General features: G+C 41.5%; 1 protein-coding gene across 2 annotated transcripts in view; it reads right to left on the bottom strand.

The window, feature by feature from the left end:
• Positions 1 to 13,141, bottom strand: part of LOC137341120 (glucocorticoid-induced transcript 1 protein-like) — a 240,240-nt gene extending 227,099 nt beyond the window's left edge. For both annotated transcript variants that reach the window (XM_068004073.1, XM_068004064.1), the window contains exons 1-2: positions 12,445 to 13,141; positions 64 to 215 (exon numbers count right to left, since the gene is read on the bottom strand). In XM_068004073.1, the coding sequence (XP_067860174.1) occupies positions 64 to 215; positions 12,445 to 12,853 (561 nt within the window). In that variant the 5' untranslated portion in view covers positions 12,854 to 13,141. The remainder of the gene's footprint in view (positions 1 to 63; positions 216 to 12,444) is intronic.
• Between the last annotated feature and the right edge of the window lie 2,269 nt (positions 13,142 to 15,410).

Below are 15,410 nucleotides of genomic sequence, written 5' to 3' on the forward strand. Positions count from 1 at the left end.
CAAGGTCACAAAATGATATGAATATGTTCCAATAAAATCCCAAATCACAATTTTGCTCTTTACCTGTGTAGATTTGTCTTTCATAGATGATGGGTAGTGTAAATGGGGATCACGTGGCCACTGTCCTGTGAGATAAGGTCCTGTTATGGTGTCTAGAGATGAGGTGCGCCGGATGGTATTTGAGCTTCTCATCTGTTGAGATTTGGACCTTTCAACTGTGGAAAATGAAGGAGCAGTAAGTATTATACAGCTCTTGTCCTGATGATCAAAATGATCCCTCACAGAAGAAAATACAAATCCACTATAAAACTATGTTTGGAAGAAAAACGCTTAATGTACGCATTAAACATACTTAAGAACATTTGGCCTCTCAAGCATGCTGTACAATATTAAATTCACTGTGCATAAGCAGGTACTTTGTGGTTACCATTTCATGGCTTCAAGGTTTGATCATTACATTGTGTGCACCTTTATTAAAAAAAATTACTGCATCTCTTCCTCTTACCTTTCTTCTCCACAGACACCCATACCATTTTAACATTGGATAAAATAAGATACATGGCTGTAGTGCCATTCTGGTCCCATAAGCATTCCCTCCCACAACCTCGCTTTCCTCAACCTCTAGATGCATTCTAACACAATCTTCCAAATTAAATATTCAGAAAATGAACAGAATAATTACAGCCTTCTTTCACCACCAAGAGTTCCCACCAGCATTTAAGAGGAAGCTAGATAAACACACGAGGGAAAAAAAGAATAGAAGGTTATGATGATAGGGTTAAGTGAAGAGGGGTAGGAGGAAGCTTGTGTGGAGCATAGACCAGTTGGGCCGAATGGCCAGTTTCTGTGCTGTACATTCTATGTAACACTATATGTTCCTTCAGCTATTCTATGACTGGCCAACCAGACGTATTCTTTTGCAAAGTAAGTCTTGTCCTGCAAGCTGTTCCTACATCCTAGGGTCAGGGCTCCATAGCAGCCTGATTGGAGAGTTTGTGAAAGTCACCTAATTTGAATGTCAGCCAAATTATTGACTCCCAGAGAGTCGTGAATTAAAACACACGAGTTACTCCTAGGCCTAGTGTTCTTTTTAAATTGTTTCTCAATTCAGTCAGGTACTATGCATCATGCAGCAATAATAGATTCATATTTATGGTTCACCTTTTGTGAAAATTTATGTTTACAAATGTCACTCATTGTTCAGAAATTGAAAGCAAAACTATTCTATTCTGACATTTATGAACAAAGATCTCTTCAAAAACACTTACAATACGTTGGTACTTTGAATAGGCAGAGTCAACATGAACTAAGGGCACAACAACTATTTGATTAATCAACTAGAACTGCTGTTGATAAAAGGTTTTGGCTACCAGGCCTCCTACACAAGATTATGTCTCCACTGTGCCACAGGAAACAAGTCCTCGGGCATGTTGACATGAATTAAAAATGAGGCTGTGCTTTCCATTCAATGGGGAGTGAGGAGCACAAACTTTCAAAGCAGCCCCCAGTAGCTTTTTTAATCAGTTCACGTGGCTACTGCTGTATGGATCATTCAGAGTGCCTTCTATACAGCAATAACCAGTGTCGTTAACCTCTGCAAATAGAAATGCACCTCAGCTCTGCCTTGCATTGAACTATGTGAGAACTGCTGTAACAATCTGGGCAAATCAACAACATAAAGCCTTAAGAACTTATATCACCGAGAAAGCTTAATCAGTAATGGTCCACATTATGAAGTTGCCATAAGAGAAACATGTGGCCTTACTCATTTTAACCACAACCAATGCAGAGTAACTGATAACGTAGTAACTACAAAACTCTATGTCACTCTGTCTGTCTCCCTGCCCCCAGCAACCATTATTCAGATGTTAATGGACATAATCTTTGAGGATTACACAGTTAGCATCAAGAGTAGACAAATACAGTATTGACATTACTTCCATCATGTTAGTTCTTGTGACGCTGCCAGCAGTAGGCCTCCCACGGCAGGACAGCGCATTCACACATGGCTGGAGATCATTTCACAAAGCAAAACAAAGCAGCAAAATTCATGTGGTGCATTGTTGTTGCAGTGCATTTTGCCATGGGATGGTGGTTCTAATGGCACAGGCAGGAATAGGGATCAAACAACTGGGCAACACATTCAAACATCATTTCACAGAGTAAAAATCAAAAGATAAAAGCCATGGGGCACATTAACGGTCCAATACTACGTGCCACTGTGGGGAAGGAAATGGGTTCATATCCATAGCCTTCCACATGGTAAGTTGCCATTCTGAGCTATGCCATGAGGGAGACTCAATAGGAAGACAAACACTATCATTCAGAGGGAGGGAGAGATGGAAGGAAAGAAAGAAAAAGAGGTAAAAAAAGACAAAACAACAAGTTATCCCAAGCAGATCTTACTCTTCCACCTATCAGCCAGAAGGGTAATGACAGTGGGACAGGTTTAGCAGCTGACTGCCTGTTCACCCTTTTGAATAAGCAATGCTAAGCAGCAGTCTAAAAAGGAAAGTGTTGAATAGGATATAAAAACAGAAATTCTTTTGGTGTTTTCTCCCAAATCAGAAGTTGAATGATTTCCTCTCATCAATCCCCTCCACTATTGCAAAGGAAGGGCACAATGGTCCAGTCTACAGAAATCTCCATGGATGCCGTTAATCCTGTTCCTTTGTTAGTCCACATATACAAGGAATATGGGAACATTTCCATCCCACAAAAAGCAGTTTGATGTTTCTTCCCCAAAACAAATCAGAGTCAAAATTATAAAGCACCCCCATAGAAATTTTTAGTGTAAACACCAGTTAAGCCAGGAATCTGCATTGGCTGAGAATCCAATGCTCTAGGATACAGCTGCTGAGAACATTTTTAAACAAAAAGAAAATGATAAATTAATAATCATTAACATTATACTTCAAAACAAAACTGGTTTGCAAGGTTAAGTACATCATACTCCAAGTCCATGGATCAGATTGCAATGTTTATACTCAAATAAAGTGTGTGGAAATTTAATGTTGTGAAAAGTGCTATACATTTAAAATTACACTAGTGACATTGTAAAAAGAATTCAATTGGAAATTTGATTTTTCAATGTTTAACATGATTGAAATTATGTGAAGGCTGAGGACCCAAAAAGCTGAAATGGTTGTGCATTTAATTTCCAGCCAGGTGGTGACAGGTTCTAGCCCAGAGCTATACGTCACTAACTCAGTTTCATGACAACTGGGCAGCTACATTGGATGGAGTGCCACACAGCAAAGAATTATTTCATCTTGGTTACCAATGGGAACACTACTGTAAAAATCAAACTTTCCTACCTAAACTGTGAAGAAATAGGGATGTCTGTGGAACCATTTGGTCATGGTATGACAACTGTACTTAATACTACCCTGCATCTTGAGATCTTACACCAAAAGGATCATTTAAATAGCCCTAACTGTGATATTATTATTAATTTATCATTCTCTTTTGTTTAAAAATGTTCTCTGCAGCTGTATCCTAGAGCACTGGATTCTCAGCTAATTCAGATTCCAGGCTTAACTGGTATTTACTCTAGGATTTCCATTGGGGAGTTGTGAAGAATTCTGTTGCCTATCGGTCTGAATAATCCCACCAGCAGAAAGAATTTACACAATGACGAGCAGCACACAAATTATATAGTATAAAATTAATATAAATTAAATTTTAGTTCTAGATGCATAAATAATTAGGGTATTGATATTCACTACATTGAGAAAGAACAGGGATATCTGTGGGACTATTTGGTCATGGTATGACTACTGCACTCAATGCGACTGTGCACCTTGAGATCTCACGCGAAATGATCATTGAAATAGCCCTAGCCGTGTTATCCAGTTCCCTTTCGAAGGCCATGATTGAATCTGCCTCCACCACCCCTCGGGCAATGCATTCCAGATCCTAACCACTCGCAGTGTAATAAAGTTTTTCCTCATGTCACCTTTGGTTCTTTTGCCAATCACCTTAAATCGATGTCCTCTGATCCTTGACCCTTCTGCCAATGGGAACAGTTTCTCTCTATCTACTCTGTCTAGACCCTTCATGATTTTGAATACCTCTATCAAATCTCCTCGCAACTGTCTCTTTTCCAAAGAGAGCAGTCCCAGCTTCTCCAGTCTATCCACTTGACTAAAGTCCCTCATCTCTGGAATCATTCTAGTAAATCTCCTCTGCACCTTTTCTAAGGCCTTCACATCCTTCCTAAAGTGCGGCACCCAGAACTGGACACAATACTCCAGTTGTGGCCGAACTAGTGTTTTATAAAGGTTCATCATGACTTCCTTGCTTTTGTACTCTATGCCTCTATTTATAAAGCCAGGATCCCGTATGCTTTTTTAACCACTTGCTCAACCTGTCCTGCCACCCTCAATGATTTGTGCACATATACCCCCAGATCTCTCTTTGAGTCCTTTTAGAGTTGTGCCCTCTAGTTTATATTGTCGCTCCTCTTCTTCCTACTGAAATATATCACTTCGCATTTTCCTGCGTTAAATTTCATCTGCCACGTGTCCGCCCATGCCACCAGCCTGTCTATATCCTCTTGAAGTCTATCACTATCCTCCTCACTGTTCACTACCCTACCAAGTTTTGTGTCATCTCCAAATTTGGAAATTGTGCTGTCTACACCCAGGTCCAAGTCATTAATATATATCAAGAAAAGCAGTGGTTCCAGCACTGACCCCTGGGGAACACCACTGTGAGCAATGTTATAATCCCTCACTACCAAAGAGACCAAAGAGTGCATAATATGACTAAGCCACAGTCCAACATAGTAGAACAATGTGGATCTAGCATGTCAATAGGACAATCTTAAATCTGTTTATGTCTTCTTTTAAGTATTTTACTGTCCCCCTCATTATTAGTCAAACCTCCTACTTTTATGGGGATTTGGCAAACAGTGAGGAGGACTATAAAACTATACAGTAAAACAGACAAGTTAGATGGGCAGATAGATGGCAGATGCAATTTAACGTGGAAAGAAACTGAAGGGTGTTGATGAACAGGGACACCTAGGAGTTCAAATGCATAATTCCCTAAAAGTGTGAGAGTACAGGTACATAGGAACAGAAGCCAGCCATTCAGCCCCTCGAGCCTCTTCTGCCACTCAATCATCAAAGTGATGGAAGATGTTGTCGACAGTTCAATCAAGCAGCACTTATTCACCAATAACCTGCTCACCGATGCTCAGTTTGAGTTCCACTGGACCACTCGGCTCCAAACCTCTTTACAGCCTTGGTCCAAACATGGACAAAAGAGCTGAATTCCAGAGGTGAGGTGAGAGTGACTGCCTTTGACATCAAGGCAGCATTTGACCAAGTGTGGCATCAAGGAGCCCTAGTAAAATTGAAGTCAATGGGAATCAGGGGAAATACTCTCCAGTGGCTAGAGTCACACCTAGCACAAAGGAAGATGGTAGTGGTTGTTTGAGGCCAATCATCTCAGCCCCAGGACATTGCTGCAGGAGTTCCTCAGGGCAGTGTCCTAGACCCAATCATCTTCAGCTGCTTCATCAATGACCTTCCCTCCATCATAAAGTCACAAGTGGGGATGTTCGCTGATGATTGCATAGTGTTCAGTTCCATTCGCAACCCTTCGGATAATGAAGCAGTCCATGCCCGCATGCAGCAAGACGTGGACAACATCCAGGCTTGGGCCGATAAATGGCAAGTAACATTCGCACCAAACAAGTGCCAGGCAATGGCCGTCTCCAGCAAGAGAAAGTCTAACCACCTTCCCATGACATTCAATGGCATTGCCATCTATGAATCCCCCACCATCAATATCCTGGGGGTCACCATTGACCAGAAACTTAACTGATCCAGCCACATAAATACTGTGGCTACAAGAGCAGCTCAGAGGCTGGGTATTCTGCGGCGAGTAACTCACCTCCTTACTCCCCAAAGCCTTTCCAACATCTACAAGGCAAATGTCAGGAGTGTGAAGGAAGACTCTCAACTTGCCTGGATGAGTGCCGCTCCAACAACACTCAAGAAACTCGACATCATCCACTCCCTCCACTACCAGTGCAACGTGGCTGCAATGTGTACCATCTACAGGATACACTGCAGCAACTCAACAAGGCTTCTTCGACAGCACCTCCCAAACCCTCTACCACCTAGATGGACAAGAGCAGCAGGTCCATGGGAACACCACCACCTGCGCATTACCCTCCAGGTCACATACCATCCTGACTTCATAGAATCATGGAAAGTTACAGCACAGGAGGAGGCCATTCGACCCATTGTGTCTGTGCCAGTCGAAAAAGCTATCCAGCTTAATCCCACTTTCCAGCACTTGGTCCGTAGCCCTGTAGGTTACGGCACTTCAAGCGCACATCCAAATACTTTTTAAATGAGTTGAGGGTTTCTGCCCCTATCACTCTTTCAGGCAGTGAGTTCCAGACCCCCACCATGCTCTGGGTGAAAAAAATTCTCCTCAGCTCCCCTCCAATCCTTACCAATTACTTTAAATCTATGCTCCCTGGTCACTGACCCCTCTGCTAAGGGAAATAGGTTCTCCCTATCCACTCTATCTAGTCCTGTCATAATTTCATATATCTCAATTCAATCTCCCCTCAGCCTCCTTTGTTCCAAAGAAAACAACCCCAGCCAATCCAATCTTTTCTTATAGCTAGAATTCTCCAGCCCTGGCAACACCCACGTAAATCTCCACTGAACCCTCTCTAGTACAATCACATCTTTCCTGTAATGTGGTGACCAGAACTGTGTGCAGTAATCAAGCTGTGGCCTAACCAATGTTTTATACAGTTCTAGCATAACCTCCCTGCTCTTATATTCTATGCCTCGGCTAATAAAGGAAAGTATCCTGTATGCCTTTTTAACCACCTTATCTACCTGTCCTGCTACCTTCAGGGATCTGTGGACATGCACTCCAAGGTCCCTTTGTTCCTCTACACCTCAGTATCCTCCCATTTATGGATACTCCCTTGCCTTGTTTGCCCTCCCCAAATGCTTTACTTCACACTTCTCTGGATTGAATTCCATTTGCCACTTTTCAGCCCACCTGACCAGTCCATTGATATCTTCCTGCAGTCTACAGCTATGCTCCTCACTATCAACCACACAGCTAATTTTTGTATCATCTGCAAACTTCTTGATCAAGCCCCCCACATTCAAGTCCAAATCATTAATATATACCACAACAAGCAAGGGACCTAGTACTGAGCTTTGCGGAACCCCACTGGAAACAGCCTTCCAGTCACAAAAACACCCGGGAACCATTACCCTTTGCTTCCTGCCACTGAGCCAATTTTGGATCCAACTAGCCACTTACCCTTGAATCCCATGGGCTTTTACTTTTTTGACCAGTCTGCCATGTGAGGCCTTGTCAGAAGCCTTGCTAAAATCTTGGGAAAATATTGCCGTTCCTTCATCGTCGCTGGGTCAAAATCCTGGTACACTCTACCTAACAGCACTGCGGGAGTACCTTCACCACACGGACTGCAGCGGTTCAAGAAGGCGGCTCACCACCACCTTCTCAAGGGTAACTAGAGATCAGCAATAAATGCTGGCCTTGCCAGCGACACTCACATCCCAAGAATGAATTTTTAAAAATTCAATTAGATCATGGAAGATCTATACCTCAACTCCATTTACCCGCCTTTCTTCCATATCTCTTGATATCCTTACCCAACAAAAATCTATCGATCTCAATCTTGAAAATTTCAACTGATCCAGCATCCACAGGTGCAGATCAGCCAAAATCTGTTGGAATGGCAGAACAGGCTTGAAGGGCTGAATGGCCTACTCCTTTTCCTATGTTCCTGTGCACCTGAACTCTCGCTTTTAAGGGATTACATATTTGAACCCCTAGATGTCTCTGTTCATCCAAATCCTTCAGTGTTTTTCCATTGAGTCTATACTCCAATTCCTTTTTTTCTCCTCCCACATTTCCGTCACATTTTTGCAAGAGCGTTCCAGATTTTCACTATCCTTTTCATGAAATAATGCTCCCTGATTTCACTCCTAAATAACCTAGCTCTAATTTTAAGATTATGCTCTCTTGTTCTGGATTTCTCCACCAGATGAAATAAGATAGAAACAGAGAAATTATCAAATGCCTCTTTCATTTTAAACACCTCAATTAGATCACCCATCAACCTTCTAAAACTCAAGGGAATGCAAGCCAAGTTTATACCACCTGTCCTCATAATTTAACACTTTCAGCCCTGGTATCATTCGGGTGGATCTGCACTGTACCCCTTCCAAGGCCAGTATATCTGTCCTGAGGTTTGGTGCCCAAAACTGAATGCAGTACAAAGGCCAATAGAATTTTAGATTTTAAAAATAGGGGCACAGAGAGTAAGGACGTAATTATGAATTTATACAAAACATTAGTTAGGCCACAGGTACAGTATTGTACACAGTTTTGGCTACAATTATAGAAAAGCCACTGAAGGAATAGAAAGCTTACAACATAGATTCACCAGGATGATGCCAGGGATGAGAAACTATAATTATGAGGAAAGACTCCAGATACCATGACTATTTCCACCACGGCAGCAAAGGCTAAGAGGAGAATTAATAGAGATTTTTAAATTTGAAAAGTTTGATAGACGTGGGAAAGACCATTTCTTCTCATTGGGGAGTCAACAATAAGGGATCATCAATTTAAAATGATCACCGAGAGAGTAAGAAGATTAGGAGAAATGTCTTTATATGGACAGCTGTTGGAGCATGGAATGCTTTGCCACACAGAGTGGTTGAGGTAGAGATCATTGCATAATTTGGATAAATATTTGAAGCAGTGGTTGAAACAAGGCTCTGGGGAGAGAACGGGGCATTGGGATTAGTTTTGGATTGCTCTAGCAGAGAGCTGGCAAAGACACCTTCAGTGCTATAAATTTATACGATCCTATCTACAAAACTGTCTGATTTTAAATGACAGGTTAAATGATACTATGCCAAACTATTAGAGCAAAGGAATGAATACAATATATTGCCCCAATAATGCCAAGGTCAAATCAGGAGGATTTTTGTTTAGAAAAACTATCAGACTATAAATCCACTGACCTGAATAGCAAAACACATGTTTTTCACAAAAAAAGCCACATTTGTTGCTAGAAATAACTGACACTTGACAAGCCCAGATCTCAACTCTAGTGATTTATTAAAATGCAATTACGGCAGTCAGTAAAGGCATCTTTGATTATTTTTAAAGTTCCAAGATTGTATCACTGCACCAATTATATGGAATTTTTCCAACCATATCGTGCATTTATTCCCCTTGTCAAAAATAGGGAATTTTAACAACGAACTTTTAGGCCAAAAATAGATATTTTAATCCTGGACTGTTAATTCGTACAAAAAATGGGTCCAATTCTAAAGGCCTATATTACAACCAGGCTCCAAACAGGATTGCAAGATCTCAGTCTCCTCCACGCAAAAATATCGAAAGCACACCCGATGAAACAGTGATATTAATTAAATATCTGGAATTTCATCCCCCTCCCCCAAGAAACTGAATGAAGCTGCTCGAGGAAGTGCAACCTTCCTGTAAAAAACAGGAATGAATCGGGGTTGTTGACATCCTCGTAAAGCCAACAACCTCACAAACCAATCTGACTTTTTCAAATCTAATCTTCCAAACATGTTTTCTGTTTATAATCAGATTTTTTAAAGCTAGGATTTTGCTCACAAAGCAGCCAACCGGTGAATACTAATAATACCAGACAGGTCAATGTAAGATACCTGAACCCGCCGGGCTATAGTCCACAGTTGGTTTCAAAGTTGTTTTAAAATGATCAAGTGGTTAAAAAAAACCTGACAGACTGACACTCGCCTCCAGTCCCCGCCTTCACCCACTTACTCGCAGCCCCTGTCAACGCGCTCACAGGCAGACAGCGACAGTTAGTTGGGGCTTCAGGGGGCAAAAATCATACACTTGCATTTGTTAAAAATGTTTTGACATCAATGGAAAGATTTGCAGGATGGGGAGCAACGGGTTGAACTTATCGTCCGTGCAAATTTCGCCCCGGTTGAAAGCGTTTTGACTTTAAACGCACTATTTATATATTTTTTTTAATCGATTACTAAATGTGCAATAGTAATAATTGTAAACAATTTTACAACACCAAGTTATAGTCCAGCAATTTTATTTTAAATTCACTCAGCAATAGTAATATGCACAGGTCGGCTAAAACTCGTCGGCATGTTTGGGGATGTCTGACGTGAGGACTTTTTTTGGAAGCAGTGGGATTGCATGCGGTCTCCGCACAGACGGGAGAAGCATCAGGACCAACTAATGTAATGTAATGCCCGATTCACAGAACCAGGTCAGGCAGCAAACAGGTTATGTAAATAGTGAATGCGAACAACCCGCCACCGACCTACTATCCTTAAATCACAATAATATTTGGCGGACAGGGAGGAGAAAGGAAGGGGTGACTCCGGTTCAAGTGATCTTACATTTCACTGATTTATGCAAAAAAAATCATTGTTTCAATTTTTATTAAAATGCAAATCGATAATTAAGCCTTTCTGAACAAATTCCACCAGTGCGTGCATTTCATGCAATATCGCTGTTCCTCTGCTTTAGTGGAGTCCCCATGTTGCCCTTTGCTACGGCCCCCGAATGAATTAAAATGCCACAAGCCCTTGGTCCATGTGTTACTGTCTGAATGCCAAGTGCATTCGACAGCTCTACATAAAGCAGCCCATTCTCCCGCACTGAATGTCATTATCGCCCTTTAAAACATATTCTCCCCCAACTTAAATGCATACATTGCGAAAGCTGAAAGTGATTAAAATCGGATTTAGAGCCGCATTTTATCACGCACGTCTGCACTGGGCCGAGACAGTTAAAAATATCGTTTTAATTTCATTCATGTTTTTCTTCGCCTGCCCCCCATCCCTTGTTTTTTTAATGATCTAAGTTTCTGCATCAGCAGGCGTGAACCTGGAGGGGGAGGTAAAATACTTAACCATAACCCCAGTACCTTGACTTCATTACTGCAGGTTGGCTCGTAAACAACCTAAATGCCAGTGAGAAAAGGTGACATTTTAATCTGGTAGTCAAAGTAAATACCTAATACGATGAAACCAAGTCTTGAACTGATGATCTGTGCACATAAAAATTAGATACCGAGCGAATAACGCCATGAGGACGTTTTCCCTGCAGATGCACAATCCAGTTTCAAATTCAACTATACACAAATACGGGATATCATCCATTTATGTTTGCACGTCGTGACTTTTTGCAAACATAAGCTTGTCATTCACGTTGCACTGATGCACACCTCAACATTCATGATTGTTATCGGAGTTAGTCTTATTTTAAATAAAAAGTATTGCTTTATTTAACCTCATTAAATACTATCTAGCCTTGTTGTTGTTTTGATACAAAACTTTCTTTAGTCGAATCACGGAGCAAAATACTCGCGTTTATAGAAATTGTGCAAAGACTTCATCATAACACTCAGTGGTTAAAAAGGCAAAACGCTCTCGGTTTGTTTCCTCCATAGTTGCAGTGTTTCATAAGTAGGTTTGGCCTTCAAAATGAGTTTTGCTTTATATCAGCGTTTCTCAGCTTTAGAAGGGGGAAAGCAAAATCTGAAATGGATACCACACCTAGACTGATAATATCCCAACAAAACAATCGGGAAAATATTTAAATGCTGCAAATTGGCATTTAGAATTTACATTAATGCATTTTGCAACGTCACTGACATTTGCTGTGAATGACATTTTAGTAATATAAATATAAAATGCCTGGCTCCTGTAATGTACAAGATAGTGTAAACAGATGTAGGAAACTAACTGTCCATAAAGCCAAGAGCTGTTTTTATATTTTATATCTATTTGAGAGTTAATAAAAAAATGCTAAAATGTCCTTTATCGCCATTAATAAAACAATCTACCCTTGCTTCAGACATAGATATTCTGGAAAGCTGACATGATGTAGCAGGTTAAGTCCCAGAAAAAATAATTCCCTTCTGTGTCTATGCCTAGCCTGCATAAACAGACACAGAACCCTACATTGTGCCGTTTAAATCCCCTTCTGCATCAAAACAACAACCCCTGCAGTTATCTTTTCTGCACCTTCATCACACACAGAAAACACATATAATTCCAGTTTCTTACCCCTTACGTTTGAAACAATACCGAGCCCTGTAGTTGCAATGCTCTTGTGTAGCTTTACAAACTGCTGCATGAGTAGTTTTCTTTACCTACCTTAATTAATTGGGTGTAAAAACATCCCAGTTACCCCTTTCTGTTTTTAAAACGTCTAACCTCAATATATTTGTTCTACAGTATACTAGAAAACACAAAGCCAACCTTTGCAAACAGATTTGAAAGGAAAAAAAATCCCCAGCAATGACAAACAGGCGTTCAAATAATTTTATTGCTCTACTCTTTTAATTTAACTGTGATAATAACAGTCTGTCTCTGTGGCTTCCCTCTGTACCTTTATAAACAGGAGAACTGGGGCTCCTTCTCTCAGGTGAGCTCCTGCTGTCAGGGGACCGTCTGTGCCTCACGCGTCCGTCGGCGGCGACAGCTGCAGCCGGAGCCCAGAGCGAAGAGGTGGGCGAGGAGGTCGGGGAAAGTTTCTGACCGTTGGAGATGGTGGATGTGGCTGCTGTTGAGGTCGAGGTGGTTGCAGTTGCTGTTGATGCTGAAGAAGCCGCCGTCGCTGCTGCTGCTGCTGCCGATGGTGAGCTGGTGCTGCCGCTGCAGGAGGAGGAGCGGGTCGGGCTGTTATTGCCTTGTCTCAGCTGGAAGGGCACGGTGGCCCTTATGGGCTGCAGGCGGTTCGAAGTCGGCGATCCATTGCGCCGCACTCTCTGAGACGCTTGTTGTGAGGAAGAGGACATGGTTAGATCCCTTTAATACAGGAGAGTTCTTTAAAATAATTATATAAAATATATTGTTTTTTTAAAAAACTGCAGAAATATCTTCACTCCGGACACACTGGGGATCCCAGGGCGCTCAAGAATATTTTTGTTGCTGTTGGTTACTCTTCCAAATGGTGTTATTTTATGAATGATTTTTTTCCCCCTTTCCTTTTGCCTGGATCGGTCCTGTTGCAGACTGCTGCTTGTTAAAGTGACTCTGGTTAATCCCTGGCTCTCTGTCTCACTCATTCGCGTTGCTGTCCTCAACCTAGCTCCAAAGAAATGACAAGCCAGCCGCAGCCAGGGAGCTGTGATTGACAGCGTCCGCACCAATCATAGCCCAGGCTGGAGCTATGACTGACAGCACCCTTCTCCAATAGAATAGGGCTGCGTGTGATTGACACGGTTATTGTCCAATCATTGGGAAATAGGGTGGGTCCACTTGACATGCCGACATCCTACACTCGTCATCCAATTGGTTGTTAGCGTATTGTGACGGACAGCTCCATTCTCCAACCAGTCTAAGCAGACTGAAACTGTAGGGGCGGGGCTCTCACTCTCCTCTTCTATTGGCTGTTCGTACAATAGCTCGAAGTCTGTATGATTGACAGTGTCTTAATCCAATCACTAGTTCACTTTCCGGGTGCAGCGTCGAGTGCTCCTCGTGAGCTCTCCGGGTTCATAGTGTGCGGGCTTATGACGCACCTGTGATTGACATTTACACTAAACCTGTCCTTGGAGCAAGCTTTGTTAGGGACTTGGGTTCTTCTTACTCATTGGTTGTAGTTTAACTCATGTTTATTCTGATTACAGGAATATTTATATCTTTTACCCGTTTAAGTTGCATTGTAATTTTGTTTATCATTTAGTTTCTAAACTGCTTGATGGTGGGCTCTTGAAATACATGAACGGTATTTTTATTAAGAAATCCAGTTATCCTATTCATCAAAAGGTTTATTATTTTCCCTTGGAAAGTTCTATATTGTCATCGCTTCTTGGAATGTATTTATGCTATTTGGTTCAGCAGACCTGCCAATTGTCACTCTTTTCAAGTTTAAATTGAACCCGTAGCTATGTGCACAAGTCATTACAAACCCAGCCTGCGGTACTATACATTATATTGTTCCGATTGGGTTTTATTTTCTCAGATTTCGCGATAGCCCTTTTTAATCACAAAAATGAAGCCCACATAAATGTTTGCCACGCTTACCACGAAAATGGCGAGGTGCACAAAATTAAGAGCATGCTCATTCTCTTCGTCTCTCTTTTCGCTAGAATTTAGCTCTCTAAAACTAACCAATTTATAATATAAACTAGTTTATCTCATTGTATGCAGAATCGCGTATAAAGAATTGGGGGAGATCGGGGCAATGCAGAATTTGATTAAGGGGGGCATATCCCATGCAACAAAAGAAAAATTGGAGGCGAGGACACATCCTTCTTCTCCCAAGCATAATTGCCCATATGATAGTTTTAGGAGCACATACTGTCTTTTTGTGTTGGCGGAGGGGAGTAGAGCCTAATTTCGAAGAAACCGATGATGTTAACACCAATGAACAAATCCACGGATGCCATTGTTGTTTCTCTGTCCACTGGTCTCACTGTGGAGTGAACATTTAAAAGCATAGGCTTTATGTCCCGCTGCAGAAATTGAGTAATAATTAAAAGTCTAAAATATTGCCCATAGTTGGGTTACAACTAATATGACAGAAAAGCATGTCAAAACGCTTTCAATAAAGCTTATTTCAAAGTTTGAATAGCAAGAGCTTCACATGGAGGCTGTTTTATCTCTTCAAACAGCATTATTGAAAAGATTACAGTTGACTCATGCCATTGCCATTGGAAAGCGCACAGCATGTAGGTATGTAAAAGAGAGGTTTTTTTTGTCTTGCAAGCCAGAAATTTGTGTTGGCAAGGCTTATAAGAAATACTCCAGGATAAGGCCATCATAGAATCTTGCAATATCACGAATGAGAATAATGAATTGTGGACAGTACTCCTTCATTTAAAATATTAGATAGAATTTAATGATGTCATAGGAGCAGGTATATAATACAAAATGTCTGACCCCAGACTACCAGTCAGGTCTGGAGGTGATGAAGGTGTGTATGTGAGTTTCAGTGGTGAAGGGGAAGAGGAGATGTTGCAGTGGTGGAAACGATGTGAGATTTGAAGCTAAGCTCGGTCAAACAGCACGCCGAGGTTGCACAAGGTGTGGCTGAGCCTCAGACAATGGCCAGAAAGAGCAAAGAAATTGGTGGCAAGGGAACATGATTTGTGGCAGAGGACTAAGACAATGGCTTCAGTCTTCCCAATGTTTTGCTGGAGGTAGATATGAAATATCTAAGATTGGATACTGGACAAGCAATCTGACAGCACAGAGGTAGTTGAGGCCTAAGGGGTCAGCATAAAGAAGGGCATTTGGCAACTCAAGCCTCCTTCCAAGTACAAGTTCTTCTATTATGAATTCCCCCCAATCTATTTAATATCCTGATGGTGGTAGACATTTCCCAAAGAGAAAATTCAGTGAAATTTT

The sequence above is a fragment of the Heptranchias perlo genome, chromosome 2 (assembly GCF_035084215.1).
Source record: "Heptranchias perlo isolate sHepPer1 chromosome 2, sHepPer1.hap1, whole genome shotgun sequence".
Classification (NCBI taxonomy): domain Eukaryota; kingdom Metazoa; phylum Chordata; class Chondrichthyes; order Hexanchiformes; family Hexanchidae; genus Heptranchias; species Heptranchias perlo.